At 40.4% G+C, this 21,654-nt stretch overlaps 1 protein-coding gene across 1 annotated transcript; it reads left to right on the forward strand.

Moving 5' to 3' along the window:
* Positions 1-760: 760 nt before the first annotated feature.
* On the forward strand, positions 761-21,633 carry APOH (apolipoprotein H). The gene is made up of 8 exons (XM_080388293.1): positions 761-14,383; positions 15,547-15,723; positions 16,328-16,424; positions 17,817-17,893; positions 18,478-18,666; positions 19,291-19,470; positions 19,955-20,152; positions 20,949-21,633. Exons 1-8 carry the CDS (start codon positions 14,134-14,136, stop codon positions 21,017-21,019), a joined length of 1,239 nt encoding a protein of 412 aa, XP_080244419.1. The 5' UTR covers positions 761-14,133; the 3' UTR covers positions 21,020-21,633.
* Positions 21,634-21,654: the final 21 nt, after the last annotated feature.

Here is a 21,654-nt window from a genome sequence, read left to right on the forward strand (position 1 = left end):
CACACACACACAGAGGCACCGGTTCCTCTCACACTCACATCCACACACACACATCCCCCCCTGCACCCCCACCCCCCCCTCCCACCCCCACACCCCCACCCACCCCACCCGGTTCCTGTCACACACACACAGAGACACTGGCTCCTCACACTCACACTCACACTCACACTCACACTCACACACACTCACACACACACACACACAGAGGCACCGGTTCCTCACACTCACACACAGAGGCACAGGCTCCTCTCACACTCTCACACAGAGACACACGCAGGCACCGGCTCCTCACGCTCACAGACACAGGCACTGGCTTCTCTCACAGTCACACACACAACACAGAGACACCGGCTCCTCTCGCACTCACACGCACACGGAGGCACAGAGGCACCAGCTCCTCTCACACACACACACAAGACAGTGACTCCCCTCACACACACAGACACATACAGACAGCGGCTCCTCTCTCTCACACACACTCCCCAGCTCTCCCCTGTGTGTACAGGGGCTCCTCACACACACACACGCACGAGCCCTCCCCCAAAACACACACCAGTTCCTGTCACACACACGGGTTCCTCTGTCTTTCTCACACATCCACCCACACAGGCTTCCCTCACACATGCACTGAGGCTCCCCTCACACACACACACACACAGAGAAGCTCCCCTCACACATACACACACACACACAGAAGCTCCCCTCACACATACACACACACACACACACACAGAAGCTCCCCTCACACATACACACACACACACACACACAGAAGCTCCCCTCACACATACCTACACACACACCCCTCGGCTCCCCTCACACACGCACCCACCCACACAGAGGGCATCCAGCCCCCTTCTCTGCCTCCCACGCAGAGCTGCCTCCCTTCGCACACGCGGAGGGCCGCTCACGCACGGGCACGGAGTTCCCGCAGTGTCGGCCATGGGAGCTGACACCTTCCTTCCAGGCTGGGCCCAGCATCAAGCGGAGCTGCTGCCCTCAGCAGCCGCAGGGCCTGGGCAGGACTGGCAGCCACGGCACGGGTGACCCTCCGGCACCACTGCCTCCCTCTTCCCTTCACTCAGCACACAGCCCCTACGCCGTGCCACAAGCCCAACCACCGCCATCGCAAAGAGCACGGCTAACTTATACCCAGCTGCTCTCTGCCGCCTTCGCAGCGCGCGCTTCCTGTGCCTGCCGTGAGAGATGTCATTCCACCACCACAACAAACAAAGGTGTAGCCAGACGCTCTCCTTCGCAAACCTCTCCCCTTCCTGCAACTCAGGAACCCGACAGCATACATGTAAACGCTGGGGCCAGACTGTACATCATGCGGTACCCGCTGGACCTACAACACATGACGAAAGAGCAGGTGCACTGTCTTGCCCCACTGCAGCATGTCACAGATCTATAATTTACCACACAATACAAATATCCTCAACAAAAAATGCAGGAAACAAGCAGTAAATCTTTTTCACTAACTAATGCATCCAGCACGTACACAAAAGACTTTGACTGTGTTTTTATGCAGTGTGTCAACAATGTAATAAAATGTTCCATAAACTAACCGATCTGTTCATTTATACCCATTACAAGCAAAATATTCAGAAGTCCCCGGACACAGGAACATCTACCTATGGCAAATGTGCATCCTGTCACATAGCAATTCATACAGTATCTCCATACATTCAGAAAAAACACCACATAAACTATGACTATCTTAACATAAAAACACAATATCTGCATTAAACAAAGAAAACAAGTGCTAAACATATTTTTTTTTAATAAGTGCTATTCCCATGGCTACAAATTTTCACATATGGGAAATAGATGCTTATTAAAAGTTCCTCTACCCCAATATATCTACATACTCATTAAGTCTGTCTGTGTAAGTATGTGTAATATGTTTTATTTCACAAGAATGAAAGCAAGCTAATTTATGGAAATTAAGTCTTATTTGCTGATTGGAGAAGTGCACACGGACATTTACCACAGAACTTGTTGCACGGTATCTCATACTTAATTTTAAACCCTAGGTTTCTGGGTGCAGCCTGGCTGAACTGGTACTGTAGCATTTCATCAACCACCTGATGACGGTGATAGCCCCGTTTTTTCTCTAAGCTTATAGAATCAAGCCAGATGCCCTAGAATCTGTTTCCATATGCCCTTGCTTCATGCACTTTTATTTTGCAAGCAACTACTTTCAAATTTGATCCAAAATTCAATAAAATGTAAAGATTTTTGATTTGGTTTCTACCTATTCTGCACATCTTCAAACCTCTTATTCCTCTTCAGAGGGAATAGATATTTCTTGCCTTAATTAACTTATGCCAAAGCATGAGAAGCACTAAGAAACATTTTGTACTCTCATTAAGTGTTCTATCAAGAAATATGGAACGTATTTATTTCTATTCTTTCACTGCGGTATTACAAACATAGCTACTGAAATTGGAGAATATGACTGAATCAGATGCAACTTGCATTACGTCTGATTTGGGGCAATCTGTATGTTTAGTAGTTCCTTAAAACCTGCTGAATCATTTTGGATTCCATTTCCTTTCCTGACAGTGACTCTGGTCAAGATTCATTCACTGAAACATCAGCGAGTGCCCCGGGCTCTTAGTTCCAGCACCCGCTGATTGCCTTGTTAGGCCCCAGAGAAGAGCCAAATGACACCAGTCATGGCACTACCTGATCATGTTTGGATTGCTTTGTCTCTGTAAAGCAACCATTTTACCTCAAACCTAATAATTATTTTTACGTTGTGATTACACACATTAGGGAAGAGAAAAATATCTATTATGTGTGCATAGCAATCCTCAGACAACTAAGTAAACCAGTACAACACAACCTTCCCTTACTGTATATAACATAGAACTCCTCTTACTGCTGTACTTTGGATACACACCACCTACACAATGCTTTTTTTGTATATGTACATATATTTATATACTCACCTTCAATCGTCAAGATTTGTCACTATGACCAGGATACTCTGGCAGCGATACTCCGAGGGGATACTACGTTCCGTTCACCAGACACTTCTGATATATGCTGTCGTAATGTCAGCACCCTCTTGCTGGGAGGCTTTTAATTGCTTGGACACAGGTTTTTCCTACTCTGCACTCAGGTCCTGCGGGTGATACATGAACTCATCCTTCCTCTGCAAATTACTGGAGGAAAGCTGTCTGCCACCTCTTCCTAAGCGCGCACATTCCCACCAGCAGCCCATGACTTGCTCTTCTGCCTAGGGTGGTGTTTGCAATTTCTTTCTGATTCAGGCCATCTGGACAAGGAGTCCGCGTTATCGATGTATGTGTTCAGGCATATACATGGTCATTAAATCAGAGTGCCGGCTTTTCCAATCTCCTGGCAAGCAGCTTCAGAATTCCGACTCCAAAGTGCCATTTACAGGGTCTCCTGGTAACAAATTTACTCCTGTATGAATATTTGGATAATATCCTAAAGAGTTCATCCCTGATAGAAATTCCCATTGGACAGTTTATGAGTTTTTCTCTGAAGAATTTGATTATTGCTGTAACAAACACAACTCCTCAAGTCCTTTGTATATTTGCATCAATATCACCCTTGGTCTGTAAGTGCAAGCATCTGTGTTCATTTTGAAACAGGTTTCTCAGAGTCATTCTGCTGCCTACAAAGTGCCTTCTCCTTTTACTCATCTGGCGGATCAGCATGCTACTGCCTGCATCATTTTTGGATCAAAAAGCAATTGAAACAAGGTCTCCTTCCTAAAGGAAAAGTGTCTGGACTGTTCTGTCCCTATTTACATGTGCTGTGCTGCATCAGATCAACTCAAAGACAAAGCCAAGAACGCCTTCATCGACTTCGGCAATTGTGGCTCTCTATTTTATTATTTCCTGCTTGTCAGACATATTAAACAAACAGGAATCACTTCCTGCTTGAGACCCATAAGGAAGTTCACAACCTAATTTCTCCTCACATTTGAAAACAAATTACAAACACTTCCTTTTCCAGATACTCATCAGAACAAGTAACTATTTTCCAAACCCCTTCTAGCAAGGATGACTTGATCATTGCAAACTTACTGGTTTCTACCATTTTTACCAGCAACTACTGAGGAATTAATTGCCATAATTAAGTCAAAAGCAGTTATCAGTTTCCACTAATACATGGACTTTAGAGTAAAATTTCAGAAGCCAGTTTTTCCTAATTTCTTTTTCCACTTCTTCATACTTTGTTACTCTTTTTTGTTTGAAATCACCTCCCGTTCCTAAGTTAGTTTGTCATGTTTTGACCAGGAGCTATTAATTACGAGACAATGTCCACTACTCCTATGTTTTTCCAGATCCTATTACACATTCACCAACAAAATTGTTTATTGCTGTAACCCAGGTGCTTTGGAAACAATGCACCCTAAATGTTTCAAAAAATCAGAAAAATAAATAAATACACTTGTGTGAGTTTTGTGTGTGGGTTAGCTGAGTGGTGAGAAGGAGGAAGAAATGTTTTGTCTCTCTATATAACAACACTGCTTTCTGTATCTTTCTGCGCCTTTCTGCCTCTGTGTTTCCAGTCTGCACAACCCTGCCTGTGCCTCTGTATTTACACTGATTCTCTTCTCTGCCTGTTTCCCCTCAAAGTTACTCTGATTGCAGGTTGGGAAATACTGGGTCATTAGACAGATTTTATTATTGTGACAGACAGCTTGTTTACACATGCTAGTACTAACATGAAAGTTTGAATGTATGTATTAAAACACAGTCAAAAAGAAGGTGAAGTACAGGGGGAAAAAGTCCTATTAGAGATGAGATATCACAGAAAAAATATTTGTGAAAAATCCTGAGGAAAAAAAATGGCATATCATACTAATTAATCATTTGCCAGGGATGAAATTGCAGTTCATTGATGTGTCCTAATCAGCAAAATCCTACTCCCCTTTGTGACATGTAAATGATTCCATTATTTCAACTTTAGTTTCCTTGAAAGTGGTGCAAAAACCATTCCTCATGCAGATAGCTTGTAGCTGCCTGTGAATTATCCTCACAGCAGCTCCCCATGGAATTGGAAATAAATGGCAGATGATGTTCAGAATGTTGAGTGTAAAATACATTTTTTTATATCACTGTTCTCATCAGAATTCTGAGTGACAACCTAGTGCTTTCTTTTCTCACATCTCAGGTGTATTAGGAACATGGTAAAATACCTCCTAGTTATAGAGCTGAATCAGAGCTTGATGCTGTTATACACTGAGATGTGACGGGGGTCCTTTGGGATGTTTCATGGGTTTTGTGTCTTTTTAGATTGTATAAATAAAAATTTCTGCCTCTGCTGGAGTATTTGCCATCGCTGTTTTGCAGATTTTGCCCTTCCCAATAGCAATCACTGTGGAAAACTTTTAATATCTCTTCCAAAAAGTCATTCACATTCTTTTGAGTGCATCAGAACAATTGTCTTGTGTAGGCAAATTTTCAGTCTTCAACTGTACACACAAAAAGGCAGAAAGACACAGACTGAAATACAAACAAAGCACTCAAACCATGTGGAAAAAAGAACAAGCCTCCCTTGTACCAACTAAACAAGACAGCCTCTATTATTTATGTAGAGAAACATGGTGCACAGGTTTGTTAGAAACAAAGTAGGCGGTTTTTGCAAGGGACAGCTGACCCCTGGAATTCCTTGCCCAGAAGAACCAAACACAAGAAAGCAGCGCTGGTCAGGACGCTTACGTGGGCTCAGGGGAGCACGGTGGCCTGGGAGAGACAAGCGTTGGGTGTTACAAAATCACAGACCGCAGCTGGCTCAGAAAATTCCCAAAATGGCAAACAATCCTAAAGGGAGATTCTTAGGAGGAAGTATCATATCTGCTTGCCCTTCTCTCACTTCTTCTGAGGTGTGCGCCAGTGGTCACTGTTACTCTAGAGACAGAATTACTAGAGATGAATTAGATGGGTTAGGTGGGCCCTGCCTGAATGAGTACCACCACTTCTGTGGCCTTCGTTTTCTTCCTAACTAAACAAAAAACATTTACTATATACTTACTGCCAGTGACAAGAAGTTACCCTCAAAATCTTTTTCCAGTCTTCTTGCATGAAAAGCATACTCCATACATGCAGAGTTTAAGTTTGCAGGTAGAGGGAACTCTGTAGGTATGTCTGTATGCAATTCCTCGAAGAGTAAAATATGTCCATCAAAACCAGGTTAGGAAAGCAGAGCCGCTATATGCTGTCCTAAAGCCTCTTCCCGATAGTCTGTTTGAATCTCAGGTGCTTTTCTGGCACTGAACTGGTACAAAGTAAATTACTTTATACTGTTGATTGCTGGAAAACATCCCTTTCGCCATATCAGTATGTCTAATATCAGATAGTTCCTGGTATGGCAGGACCGTACTTTGAGTTTCTTTATGCTAGTGATGGGCCACGTGATGTCATCTCATCGACATTGATGTCAAAGTGAAATGTCCCACCATGTCGATGTGAACAGAAAGGTGTGCTGTATTTTATTTACCATATTCACACAACTCTTCTATTGAAAGGGATTATAATTTTGCAAAAGTAAGCCAAGTAGAATTGTGCCACATGAAGTTAAGGTGTAAATAGACATTATATATATCATACTTCAAATTATTATTTTTGACAGCTGAATATCATTTATCACAGATACAGGAGATAGTAACCTTCATGTTGCATTTGGTTTATTCTAGACAATAAATGTGATAGGAAAACAAAACCATATCAGCTGGAATATATAGGATATTCACTTCTTTTTCTGTGCCACTGTTATATTGTGGCACGTGGATGTAGAGAAAGCAGACTACCATTTTCAGTGGTTGATTTCCAATTATACCATGTCCGTCTGTGCTCTACACCAGTGTTTACACTTACAGAAACACTAATAATTGAAACGACGAAAGCCTGGCTGGACAAACACAGCTTTAAAATATTTGTTTAATTTAGAAGAACTGAAAAGAGAAAACACTGACGCACAAAACAAGCTGACATTGACTAATTTTATTTTTCTTCCCAAAACCCTAAAGTGACAGTTAACTGAAAAACAAAGTGTGGAAAACCCCTCTGCCACAGAGATGCAACATGAGGAAGGATTCTGTTTGTTAGCATTCAACATCATTCAGCTTCCCACTGGAATTTTCATTTTCAAAAAAATCCCCAGAAATTGTCCTTTAATGACAGCAGAGACTATTTTTTGTCTTTTAATACAGTATTGTGGATTAAAGACTGAAAAGATTAGCAGACTGATACATACCATAACAAGGGAACATCTCCTTTGGTTGTGCTAAGTCTCATGTTACCATTCAGTTTCACAAGGTCCTGTGACCTTAATAGGCCAAAATTGCTATTTATATATAAACAAAACGCGACAGACACTCTTTCAACATGATTTATACTTTAAAATTGTTTTGCTCCAGAGGCATAATTTTAAAAATCGGACATCTCACCCACAATGTTACTAAGGAAAAAAGACCCAGAGCATCCCATATGCAAATGCCAGTGGGTTTTGTTCCAGCTGCGTTATGTCATGTCTGTGAGACAAGAGCTAGGCAGCTTGCTTTCAGAAGGTTTGGAACAGCGGTTAAGCCAACTTGTACAGCAAACTAATATTATTTAACTTGACTATACTCTGATATCCATAGAAAAGCAATGACTCGCTTGTTGATGACCACATAATTAGGTGCCATGAGGGAGAAAAATGAGATTTTTTTTTACCCCTAGAAATAAAACAAAAACCAAAAGAAACGAAACGTGTCACGAACATACACACATGTGCTTTCTGCATGATTTCAACTTCTATCCAAAATATATTGCCCTTTGTAGAGCGCTCGTGATCTGTTCTTTCCAAAACATCTGGACATCTTCTCTTTCGAAACTTAGATTTACGAGAATGTCATGGATATCAGTTCTGGCAATGTTGGAACAGTTGCAATTGTATTTCATTCTGTTGCCAAACAGCATCTTTGTGTCTCCCTGTGCAATGAAAAATCTCTATGTGCCATGAATAAAGGAAAATCAACCTCTGATATTTATTTTTGTTACTGTAACATAAAATTACAAAACACATGCAAAGCTCCAAGAAAAACCTGGCTAGATGATGATGCAGATTACAACACTAGCATCAAAATCTTTAAAGATATACACACATGTGGAGATCTTCAAAACAGCTGAGTGGCCTTCTGGAAACCAAAAGAGATAGCTACATTTTCCAAAGAACACAAGACACCAAAAGTTTACTTTAATAAAGTGAGCACTTTTAAGAGCATGGCCTTCATTTAGTAGTCTAAATACAATTTGAGCCCTTCTGAAAATCTGATTCCAGTTATTGATACTGGCCCCTTCAAAATCTGCTTCCTCTTAGGAAGGCTTCACCCTGGATTTATTGCTGGAGGTTAGAGGCTGTCACAATGTGAAATTAGTTTATTGATATCTTCCTACTCTAATGGTCCACACTATAAAAATACCATGCTTTGTGCTACAATACAAGTCTGTTAACAGGATCCAGACGCAGAATAATGCGATGTCATGAGCATCAGACATAGGCCACATCAACAGAGGTGCATAAGGAAGCTTCAACAGTGGCATGATTTTTCTAGCAAAATGACTAGCTCAAGGCAAACTAACCTCTCCTATTGCATTAGCCCTAAACTCATCCACTGATGTTTAAACATTCAAGAACATTTAAAAATCAGCTTTTAAAAGTCAACGGCCTTCCCTCTGGATCCAACATTTTGTGAAATTTTCTGTTCTGAGACTACATTTTTAGCTTTTTCAGACTTGTCAGTCAACAGTGAAATGAGGAATTCCCCCTTTTGGAGTTAATTTGCTAAGAATACCAGATTAAAATATATATGAGGAAAAATTATAGTCAGCTATTTGTGTTGACTTGGGAAAGATTTGGGGAAACCTCCTAATTTTGTTAATTGTATATAAATTGATTCAAATCATGTATAAAAACATTGATAACACCCTATTAAGAAAAGCCTCAAATGAGCCCATGACAAGACTTGGGCTGGCTGGCGAAGGTTTTGCTTTAGGCCATAAGGGAGATCAGTATCCACTGTTGGATTACACAGTGCAGGAGATGAATCCCAGGGAAGGTACATTTATTCATCCGGAACACTCTGGACTTCTGCCCAGAAAAAATTTAACAGATGATATCCATGGGTTAATAGAGTTCATAGGATCTATCTAGATTGAAGATGTCTATTTATTAGGTGGTACCAATAGATGCCTCTGACACAGCCAAAAAGCATCAATCTTAGGCTGCTTTTAGACATGCATGCTTTCCAATGAAGATTTTAATGTGGATGAATATACCAAGCTGCTTCTTGATTGTAGATCCTCTTATCTGTCATTTGGGAGAACCAAAGAATGGCAGTAAATAAATCTGGTGGTAGCTGAGCTTTCTGATACTATCATGGCAATGTGCCAAGGGAGGCACAGGGTATTTAAGACCGCTCTTGTTTACCCAGACATCCCTTATCGCAAGGGATGGAGTCTTCCTAGCATGAAAACTAGCAAGGATTGCTCAGCTGGATCACAAAGTGGTAAAATACTGACAACAATTTTGAGGTACCAAAAATGTAAAGTGTGTTCCTGTAGCACTGTGTTTTCCTTGGAGAACTTGCATCAGATCCCGACCAGATCTGCACTCTCTCCGGCTTGTAAACAAGGTGACAACCAGAGGCAATACATATATATATATGAAAAAAAAAAAAATTAAACCCAAGGTCAGATGCTGCTCCTGCAGAAATCTGTGGCATCTGGCTTAATAGAAATCAGAAGAATAATGATGAAGTGAACCTTGAAAACTTTGTTTCAAACTGGGAGAAGAGAAACAGTTTGGCCTGAGCCGGGGGAGCACTGGTCTTTTCTGACCTCTCCATTAGGCTGGCTGGCTTCTCCCTTGAATGCAGTTGTGTATCTCTACATCTGCACTGAGGGAGAAACAGAAGGGTGAAGCGAGGCAAAAAAGGGTGAGAAGGTCTGTGGCTCCATTACTGTGCTCTTATGTTGAATTCTGAGAAGTTGTCCCTTGCAGAACTGTCACTGCAGATCCAAACTCTCATAAAGAATAATTTGCCCCCAAGGCTTCCTAATTTAACATTCCCGATTGAGAAATTTAACACAGAATATTTCAGACAGCGTTTTGATGAATTTATCAGAGGAACAGATTGTTTCACGACATTTGAGTTGCAGTAGAACTGTGAGAGAGATTCTCCAGATTTTCTGTGCAGGAAATGAGAAGGTGGAGAGGAGGAAGTAGCTGTAAAATCCTCTTGGGTTTTGTACACTGTGAGTTTAATGTATGTGAAAACTAGAACACCTTCATGCCACTGCAAGAGAAGATAGGCCTACAATCACCTAGAAAATTTGTTACTGCCAGCCCTCCACATCTCAGATTAATCCAGGATTAGGTATTTTAATACTACATTTCCAGTGAACTGGTGGGTGCTTAAAACGATTTAAGGTCTAGGACTAAAAAGACAATTATTTTGCTAACTTCAGAAAAACCTTTCTAAAACATCAGCGATAACTAGGACTGCAGTCTACCCCTAAAATACACTGCTAAGTGAAAATAATCTTTTTAAGATATACATAGACATTGCTTACTTCTTATTTCACTGAGACATTCTTTCAGGTCAATATTTGTTACTGCGTGTTTACTTCCAACATCTCCAAACACATGAAATGTAAACGTTCACTGGAAAATAACACACTGCAAACAGATCTTGGGCTTCTGGCTGGCTGAATATTTTGCTAATAATGAATGTACATATCCAAATTATCCATACATTAAATAGTAAATGCAACTGATATACAGGAAGTTGTAAAGGTCTCAATGTGTCCAGAAAGTAGTTGGCTTTTTTTAAGGCTTAAAATGACTCAGTTTACCTTCTTAATTTCTATTTCTTAACTTTTCAGTCCAACAGAGCATTCACTTCAATATTGGATGTATTGAGTAGAGGTGATAAAGATGTTTGTGTGGTGCATAAATGAGCTTTAAACAAATATTAATAGAACTATCTTGGCAACACGAAGGGCAGTGATTGGACCCGTGACTTAACACCTGCTCCCGCAGAGGAACAGGGATACATCCCTCAGCCATCTGACCATCGCCTCTTCACACTCCAGAGGGAGGAAAGGGTGCACACAGGAAAGATCAGCGACTTTCATGTGAAACAAAAGGAACAGTGTGAAGGAACCTGGAATCTGAATGTCTTACCCTTGCAGGAAGAGGATGAGATTGTCCGTCCAAGTACAGTCCCAAGGCCAGCTTTCACGCCAGAAAGAGCGCCTCAGCAAGCAGGTGCTGGCTCATAAGGGAGGACTGCATCCAGGCCTCTCTTTATTATTCTGCCTCAGTGTCCCTAATCAATATGTTCCTGTTGATTTGAGAAACCTCTGCATTTTGAACTGACTATGTTGTGCATTTTCTGGTTGAGGGACAGTCATTAAATCTTGAGAATGGTGGGTGATGCAGACCCAACACTCACTGCCCGAATGGACAGACTGCCAGGAAGACTGTGGCAGGATCAGAGGTGTGACATATCCTACAGTATCAGGAAAATTACAGCATCAACTAGAGAAGCACAAAAACAGAGTAGAGGAAGGACATAAGGTCTGGCTCATTAGCTGGGGAACCTTACCTCGCACTGACCTTCAGACTGTTTAGTTCTTCCAAACTTTCTGCATAATATCTATAGGAGAGGCCAACTCCTGTCTGAAAGTCTTTGTCTACCTTCTTATTATCTTGTGCCCTGATTATTACAATGTCTTTTCCCATTGCCATGACAGCTGCAGTTGACCTCTGGTGTCAATGAAGAATGCTGCTGCATAGACTGTTTTTCATTATCATTTTTCTTTCAGCATCCTTCTACTATTTTTTTCCCCTCCTTCTCTTCCATATGACAGTTTTACCTTCACTTTTAAAGCCTTTGCTGGCTTATCTTCTTCCTCACTGAAACCACTCTGATCAGCCCAGTGATGCCAGTCTCCATCATTTAATTGCTATCTTTTCAAACATGCACTCTGATCTCTGCTGTGGTGCCCTTCATATTTTTGTCTGGGCAACACCGCTTCCACAAAGCCCGTTTGTTCACATCCCTCCTGCAAACTTTCTTTTAGGTTATGCTAGCACAAAACTGGGTAACAATTAGACTGCTGTGATACCAATACCCCACATACAATGCTAGCTGATACCATGTCAGGACATTCTTGAACTACTGTCTCAGCTTACATTTATAATTTCTTTCCTTAGAATATAATATTTTTTGTGGTAGAGACCATCAGTTTGCTCTGTATTTATGTGGTCACTAATGAAACAAAAGTCTGCTTCATGATTTGCTTTATAGGAGCTGTAAAAATAAATAGCAGACATGCTAAAGGAGCAAGCTGGATTACATGGAGCATTATATATATATATAATTGTATACTATAACCAAATACAAAAGAACTAGGTTGGTTTGATCATGCTCTGCCAAGGTAAATCCATACAATAATAACCGCACCTTCTCCAGTTACTGGAAAGGACACAGTTATTTGTCACAAACATTCTAAAGTTTCTTATTGCAGAGAAATAAGTTTTCAAAAAGAATCACAACATTGGCAGTTATTATGCAGTTGTGTGAAATGCATACTTAAATATTCATTCCTTAGTTTCAATTTTCAGAGCAGTTATCACACACAAAATCTATGGCAAAATTAAGGTGCGTATAATTTAACATACCCCCCCCCCCTTTTTTTTTTTCCTTCTTCCTCTCTTCCTAAAGTAGTATAGAAAACTTTCCAGTTCAAGTTTCTATCTGTAGGGCGTATGGTAGAGTACATTCTGCCATCTGCTGAGCACAGGGAGAAATGCTCGTATGGTCAGCATCGAAACGGGTAACACCGTGCCCATCTATTCCTGTGCTATTTTAAACACAGGAAAGAATGTAATCAAAATAGCAGGCGGATCTAAGGAAGGATTTAAACCAGAGGCAAGAAAGTTCATTACAGCATTGCAGTGTGTTAGGAAGGGAAAAGATACTTGTGAAATTTCGTAGAGAAAGAAGAGGAAGAAACAGGCTGTGACAAATGGAAAAATACTCAGATGTAAATACAGAAAATTAAGTCAATTTTTCCTGTTGATTTAGCAGCGGTACTTTGCCCTTAGCCACTGTGCATTTGGTAAATATTTCAAGCAGGACAGTCAGAGCATTTTCTTTCTGAGAAGAATAGCGTGTTCCTATAACGCTGTGGCTAAAATTTGTATTTTAAAAGCAAACAGAGAAACTTTATAAAACAAAAATAAACAAACTAGAGATCACAGCAGTAAGAGTTTGACACAGCCTAGCTTCTCGTTAGAGCTTCAAATGTCCCTCACTCCCCCTCACAGGCTGTGAGTCAGCAGGGGAGGAGGATACTTAGATTAGAAACACCAAACTGTGGAACAATGATTACACAAATGTTATTTTGCTTGCACTTCAGATGCTCCTGCAGTTAAGATCTGCTAAATTCAGATAACTGCAGTGATCAGAACTTCAGCAGATATCTGCGGAGTTTTGACTTGAAGACCCCAAATCGCTGTGCTAAAACAAATTTTTACACCACCCAAAAATATGGTTTAAGTTTGACCCCCTTGTCACAAACAAGCACAGTCCAGAATCGTTATTTCACTTTTTCTGCAGTGCTGGCATTGTGAGCACTGTCTCTGTTGCTTTTAGTTATCTGTTAATTGAAGGATGCTTATTGACAACATGAATCTGATCAAACAGGCCCCTGAAGCCTGACATTTCAGGGCAAATCATCATCTAGTGTAGACTGGCACCAAATTGGTATTATCGCTAGAGGTGTATGAAAAGACCAATTTCACTCCATACTAGTAATTTTGCCTTAAAAAACATTTTGTTATAACTCTCAGGAACCTTTGGTACATTGAAATATACACGCGCAAGTGATAGGTAAACAAGAGCTTCTTAGTGACAGTTCTATTATTTGATCTAACAGCATATTCCAAATATCCTCATCCTCTAAAGAAGCTGAGAAGATAACACTGTTTTTTTTTAAAACATTGGTCCCAACAGGAGATGCTCCACAGAAGCAACCAGAGAGGAGAGGTTTTCAGTGGAGACCGCTATTTCAATTCCTGCATTATGTACGAATGCAACATGTGATGGTTGTTTCATCCTTTGTTACAAGCAACACAAGGAATCTTTTATCTTCTGTTTACAAGGATGGGAATAAATACAAAGAGTTAATATGTAACTATCTCTTTGTGGATGCCTTTATTTTTAAGAGAAGAAACACAGGACCGAGGGTCATTTGGGAAGCCTGTGGACTGGCAGCAATGTACTCCCTGGCACTGGTTGCGTGCGTAGTTGCTGTGAGCCACTGTGCTCTTGCAGGGAAAGGTAAGTGTCTTCCACTTTCTAAGGGCAACACTACCCTGAAGTGCAAATGAGGGAAGCTGGAGAAAGCAACAGCATTTTAAAGCCTTTAGAAATTCTGGTCAAGCTTTTTGAACAGGAATTTTCTCTGAAAGCTGTTCCTCTTTTTTCCCCCTTCCATTCCTTCCTCTGTCTCTTCCTATGGTGAGGTGAGTTGTTATATACAAAAGTATAAAATGGACCAAACAGAAGAAATATTGACAGAAGTTGTGGAAACCAGGCTGCCTGCATGCTGAGGCACATTGCGTGTGCCAGGACTTAACCTCGCTCTGTCCCTCTGCCCAGCTCCCTGCTCGCCTCGCTCTCCCCTCCGCTGCAGGGGCTGCCTGGCACGGCTCCTGCCTTGCTTTTCTCCTCCTTTCCCCCATTCCAAGAGCTCCTGGCACTGTTCCGTGTACTCTCCCCCTCTGTCTGCCATTCATTTCTACCACATGAGCTCTGTGTCCCCCTGTTCTCCCCCCCCCAATCTCAGCAGGAACCTCTCTCCGCGTCCTTTGCAGGAGCACAGTCTGCACCCTCTGTTCCTCTCGCTGCTCCCCTCCTGTTCTCGCTCTCTGGGTGATGAGTTGTTCACACTGTCAACACATTAAAGCTGTTCTGGAATCAGAATTGTCTAACGTAAGAGTGTTTGCCCCACTGAACAGAAAAATTGGGGACAGCAGAGAAAAATAAATTTAATAATAATAAAAAAATCATCTCATTTCTGACCCCACCAAACTAGTTTAGATTAAAAATGAAATGCATTTGTTTGCTTCTAAGTCCCTCTCAACCTCTTTTGTCTACAATAATTCACCACACTTGACTCACTTTGCAGAATACCTTCATAAATCTATTCTGAAGCAACAGTAAATTTTAGTTTAAAAAAAAGTGACAGAAAAATCTAACTGAAGCCATTGATAGAGCTGCTGAGGAGAAGGGTAAGAACGCATTTTTTTCTGGCTAATACTTGGAGCAGCCATCAGCTGCCTCGGTAAGTTACACAGCTATAGATGACAGGGGGACCCGTTAGCTCAGTGCAGGAACATTTTCTGGCTGATGATAATACAGAAACCTGTGCTTCCATTTGAGAAATAGAAACAACTCCCATTTTCTGCCCGATTTCTTGTAAAGCGTCTCCTTTCCTCCAGTCTGTCCCAGGCCACCAGAAGTGCTATTTGCCACAATTGATGTAAACAAAAACGTGTATGAAGTGGGTGAGGAAATAGAATATACCTGTAGGCCCGGGTTCGTCCCCAATAACGGCCAAAGGAAGTACACCTGCCTGCCAACTGGCAAGTGGCCTCTCAATACGCTGCTCTGCCTACGTAAGTAAAACAAAGTAAATCCTACTCCTAGATTTTATGCCATGCACTGATCTGAAAAGGATATTTTACAGTCCACGTGAGGAATCTGATGTATTTAAACTGATATACTCCTGTTCTCCAGTTGTTCTTCCCTTACTTGCTGGGAGACAACTGGGTGTGGGGTCGAAGAGGGGCAAGTGGCGGGGGAAGGATCTTCCCATACATATCCTACGCTTCCCTTAAGCTGCTGCTCCCAGGTGGTGATGGACATAGGACCCAGACAAGGTAAATCTTAATTTGACTCAGACCAGCAGTGCTTATACTCTAATGACGTACACTGCTACATAACACCTGCATTTATTGTATCCTTCATTGTTCATTTTTATCATGCCATTGCATAGAAATTATTTTCCTCAGAAAATCGAATGTTAAAAATTATTTAATCACAAAAACTCTGAAACTGCTATATTTTAAGAGAAATGCAGAATAGCTAATTTATGAAGCATAGTACATGAGAGTGGAGAAATGTGAAAGACACCAGGACTCCTTTATGATCAACTTGTTTCCATTATCCTAGCTTCATGCCTTATGAAATAATACTATTTTTAAAAATTTTAATTAACAGCAAAGAGATGTCCCAGTCCTGGACCCTTGCAGCATGGAAAAATGGATTTTCTAGACCTCCGCTATCAGAGTTCTTTAAGTTTTTCATGTGACCCAGGGTAAGTGTTCCCTTCCTCATGCTGTTTAATAAAAAGCCTAAATCATGTATTACATTCCAGTATGTCCTGCTGCAGTATAGCAAGCCACAAAACTGAGAAAAATGCACATAAAAACCCACCTCCACTTCAGAATCTTAAAACCAAAAAAAAAACCCCCACCCCCCCCACGAATATCTGATGATCCTCCTCTTTTCAGGCTTGGCTATGACATCCTGGAGCTTTGCTGCTCCAAAGCAATGTCTTACAGATGTGGAAACTGTCAAAATATCAGAGATTTTATTCAAAGATTTATTCTGGACTGCTTTCCCCAGCTTTTTAAATCCTCTTATTACATCACGAGATGAAATCCTACAGCAGAGAGAAGATAATCTCTATCTAAGTTGTTATGCTGTTCGGCACTAGAGACTAAAAATTTTGTTTCTATGCCTCTCCAAGCTCAATAAATGAAAACACGACATAAATCCTAATTCGGCCCCAGGAGCAAATGCACTTTTACTCAAGGTTGCTTGCTAGCTTTAGAGATAAGGATGCACTTAAAGGAAAATAGTTATGGCAAATGCAGGGAAATATTTGATAGTAGCATGCAGTTAATTTTACTTGGGTAATTAATGAATAAACAGCGCTTAGCTGGGAAGATCACAGACAGAGCCTAGAGTTTACTGAGAAGGGTCAACAACCTCAACTTCCTCCTCCTCCTGCTCCTGCAAAACAGAAGCAAGATAAGGAATAAATAAATTCAACTGTGACATCAAATGTAGCAATGGGACTTGATTTAATTTTGCTAATTGTAACTTACTGTTTTTCAGCTGAGTGATAGGGAAATGATAGATATTTGATAAATATTTTTTTTAAATCTCAGACTAAGTACTAATAATATAAGTATGGAGGATAGGAGAGAAGCATTTAGAGTGCATATGGAAATTAAATTGGGCTATCTGGCATGAAAATAAAATAATGCATCTCAGTGACTTTAGTTCTTAAGTGCTGAGCTCTTTGCAATTGTTTGATCCCAATTGTCATAATTAGCTAGGAACTCCTCCCAAGAAACCATAACATTTACATTGGCAAGCACAGATCAGTGTTCACTACTTGCATATATTCACAGTATTAATCAGTTGTAAAAATTAATATGCAAGCTAGAATATATAGTTGAAACAGCAAAACATGTTGTATCAAGCCTTTCGTCTGGATACTTGGAACACTCAAATACTAACATTTTTCGTATTTGAACCTAAACTTCCTTTGAGGTCAGTAAGTGCTAGAACTAGAGAATGATTTCAGAACTGGACTCTTAAGTGCATTTATGAGAAATGGTAATCTTTCTTGCAAAGAAAATTGGATTCTTCTCCATGTTCATTAAGCTTTCTTATAAGCAGGTGTTTTTATTTTCAGTTACAACCTTGTTGGGACAAGAACGAGCCAATGCATGGCAGATGGAAAGTGGAGTGGAACTTTTCCACAGTGTGAACGTACGTGTTTAAATACTAAAGAAACAGTCTATCCTTACTCTTATAAAGAAAGATTCCTTTACATTGCTCAGAATTACATGTATTCTTATTCAGAGGCTTCCTATAGTGCCGTGCAAAAAATGATTAGGAGAAATAAAGAAGAACCCTCTAGGTTTTGTTTTAGATGTATGGATTCTAGTTTCAGAAAAACACAGTTTAAAGGTCTGTACAAAAGGCCAGGATCAGGGATGCTATTTACAGCTGAAGGTAAGGTGCTTATCCACTCACATTCATTCTCCCTGTGTACAAAAGGAGGATATTGTTGTGCCTTTGCAACTGTTTTACATGTTTTTGCTATAACCTGTCCTGCATAAACACTACTGAAAAAACAATATACTGCATAATATTGTCTGCAAAATACAGCAAAAATAATGAATTACATACTCTAAGGCTCCTGATACTTTTAATTTGAAATTTTTGGTTTGTTAGCTACACTTCCATAAAGGGTGGTGTGGATTAATTTGGTTATAAGCATGTTGCTCCCGTGATTCTAGTAGCAATTTGATATTTAAGCTTTAATTTCTACAAATGCTATGCTTTTCTAGCGGTGACTTGTGCACCTCCCTCGCTTCCTGAATTTGGAGTCCTTTCTTACCGTCGCTTAAACCCTGGAAATATTTCACATTTCCTGGACACAATTATTTTTGAATGTGTACCTCCTCTTGCACTTATTGGGAATGAGACAGCTACTTGCATGGCCAACGGCAACTGGAGCAGCATTCCAGAATGCAAGGGTAAGTTACTTACTTTTATAAACACCTAAAAATATTCCCTAGAATTATATATATTAAACTATATGCACAACCTTAATAATATATATATTTTTTTACAATTGTTACTGCAAGCATACAGTAGAATTATTCTGAAAGTCAGACTCGTGCATGCAAGGTGATTGCTAAGAAGATTGCACTCAACATGGGATTGACGAAATATTTGCTGCAGGTATAAAGGTTATATAAACAAAACCTGCTAAATGTAGTTCACAGCGGGGAATCACAGCCTGGCCTCCAGATCGCAGCAAGTATTTTATTCTGCTAAGTGCTAGGATTAATCTAAGAAGTAGAAAACTTTACCTTTGGTCCTAAGAACTTCACTGGTTTCACTGAAACGATGCCAGCTTTAAGTAGGTTTTGGATATGACCACGGACTGCAATAGATATGTATTTAAAAACAAATAATGTTTATTTATTGTGGTGTTTTAAACTGTCTTTCTTCTGGCTGTGTTTTCCTGTGCCCAAGGCTCAAATGAACCACCACAGAAGTTTCACATATTTTTTGAAGTATACAGCGTGTCTTTTGGAACCACAACATTGCTAAAGCTTTGGTTGTTGTTTTTTTTTTTTTTTTTTGTACCACAGTTGTCACATGCCCCACTCCAACAGGAATAGAAAATGGATTCATAGAGTTTGCTGTTCGTAGAACATACCACTATAATGAAAGTGTCAGCTTTGGCTGCCAGTCCAGCTATGTGCTGGATGGACCTAAGCATTCCCGCTGTGAAAAGGATGGAAACTGGTCCACAAAGCCAACCTGTAAAGGTATACACACACTGTCGGTTAGAAACCACGTATCAAACTGACTTTTCCTAAAAGACCACTGCTCTGATTTTAGTGAGCTGTTACTTCTTTGTGCAAGAGCTGTCTTCAAAAGAAAACCAAAATAGCAATTTCAAGGCCCTGATAATCTAAGACCACTCCCAACACTGTACGTTGTATGATGTATCTGAATTGACTTCAGTAATCAGCCATGTAAATTTGTCTATCTCCTCTCCTCTTCTTATTTAATAATAATCAGAAATTTTACTAAGGCTGGATTTTCACCAGAAACTTTAGACCCTATACTTAGGGGTCTGAAATTCTTCAGCATTGTAACACCAGCAGAAGTACTATGTATGTGTGGGACACATTATTTTTCATTCCCAAATGTCACTTGTACAGATTTCTGACAGGTTCCAATCTACCCACTTATCAAAATAGAGTCCTAATTATCCTTACGTGTTGCTTATAACTGGATTTTTTATAGGACCATGTAAAATACCAGTTAAGAAAGCTGTAGTATTATACAACGGCGAGAAGAAAAGAGTTCAGAATGATCTTAAGGAAGGCATTCAGCATGGTGAAACTATATCCTTCTTCTGCAAGAATAAAGAAAAATCCTGTGCCTATACTGTAGCTGTTCCATGTGTGGATGGCAACCTTACTCTCCCTGCCTGTTTCAAAGGTACAAGCTAGGCTAATCAGAAAACAGCTTGTGTGAGTGGAATGACAAGTATTTTAGCGTGGGAGGAAAAGTCATAATTGATCTTCAAGTACTATTTGACTGGCCAATTCATCTGCCTTGTACTAAAGTTACCGGGTATTAAGGAAGAAATGGCCTGAGAGAAGGAGAGAATGTACCCCAAGACTTTTAGATACATCAGAGCCCTACTTTATATTCCTGTTCTGTTCTTAGAAGGTGTTATTTAGAGGTCTAGCCCCCCCCCCAAAAAAGGCCATATGTAAAGTATTCTGGAATTTCATGAATCCTTGGGTCAACATCTTCTCTAGAGAAGGTATAGAGCCTGAATGCTGCCGCAGCCTTCAGAACCTGATGTATTCACTTCTATTCTGGTGAATTATTCCTGCATTATGCTGATAGGTGACACACTGGTCTGACTTTAGAGAGTCAACAAGCAGCTGATAGCTATAGTGAGGAATTGGTGCTGGACGAACCGGTTCACAGGCACACAGGATATCAGAATAAATACTAAAGTTGGTTAGCGAGAGGAAATGCTTTGCATTTATCATATTATTCTCATTTGTAAGTGATGGAAAAAACACAGCCTATGCATGATGAAAACATCTTCGTATTTGGCTTGGCTTCTGTGTTTGTAGCTTAGCTTTCATTAAAATAGGGTATTTCTTCTAGTGGTTTTACTATGATGTGAAGAGTGAGTGCTCACCTAACAGGGTCCATGAGACATACTGTTTTAGCTATCACATTTCAAGAATTTAACCCAAGTTCTTGTTTTCAACAGAACGTGGCTTTTTCTCATCTCTTGTGAAGAAGGACCCATCAGACATGAAACCATGTGAAGACCAAGAATGAATCAGAGAAATAATCCAGTACAAAATTTCTGCCTTACTGAAGCAAAACGTTACATATAAGAGAGGAAAATTGTGAGTGTAAATTTCCAGGTGAACTCTGGACTCTGGGAATGCAGTCTCAGCTGTTTTCCCTACTGCCATCCCTACCAGGCTGTTTCACAAGCTATGACACATTATTTCAGCCATTAACTTACATCCTTTTTTGTCTGCTTTCTTCAAAATCCCTGCAATACAGCTTCTCCTTCCATATTTCCGACATCTATGCAACTACAAATGACTTTCTCAATAGCAGTCCCTTTACAATAAAGTAATTTTCAGCCAATAGCGTGCTCTTATTTAATATTACCTAATCATCAATCAAATCCTTCAGCTCTTAACTGATTTACACAGAAAGGCCTTAGTCATTGGTAATTAGCTGGGTTCTGATTCCATTACTGCTCCCCTGCGACAGGGGGTAGACCTTTAATTGTAGAGAGACAGAGGGTCATCAGCCTGGGATTTTCCCAGATTCATGTAAGTAGGAAGATTAAGGTTTCCAAGTGAGTTTAGAAGCCAAGTGTCCAACCATGGTTTAAATATCCATAGCACCAGATAAAGGGTTCTTTTTGCACTTTTTTTAAAAAAATTGCTCAAGTT

This window comes from Falco punctatus (assembly GCF_963210335.1).
Source record: "Falco punctatus genome assembly, chromosome: 1".
Taxonomy (NCBI): domain Eukaryota; kingdom Metazoa; phylum Chordata; class Aves; order Falconiformes; family Falconidae; genus Falco; species Falco punctatus.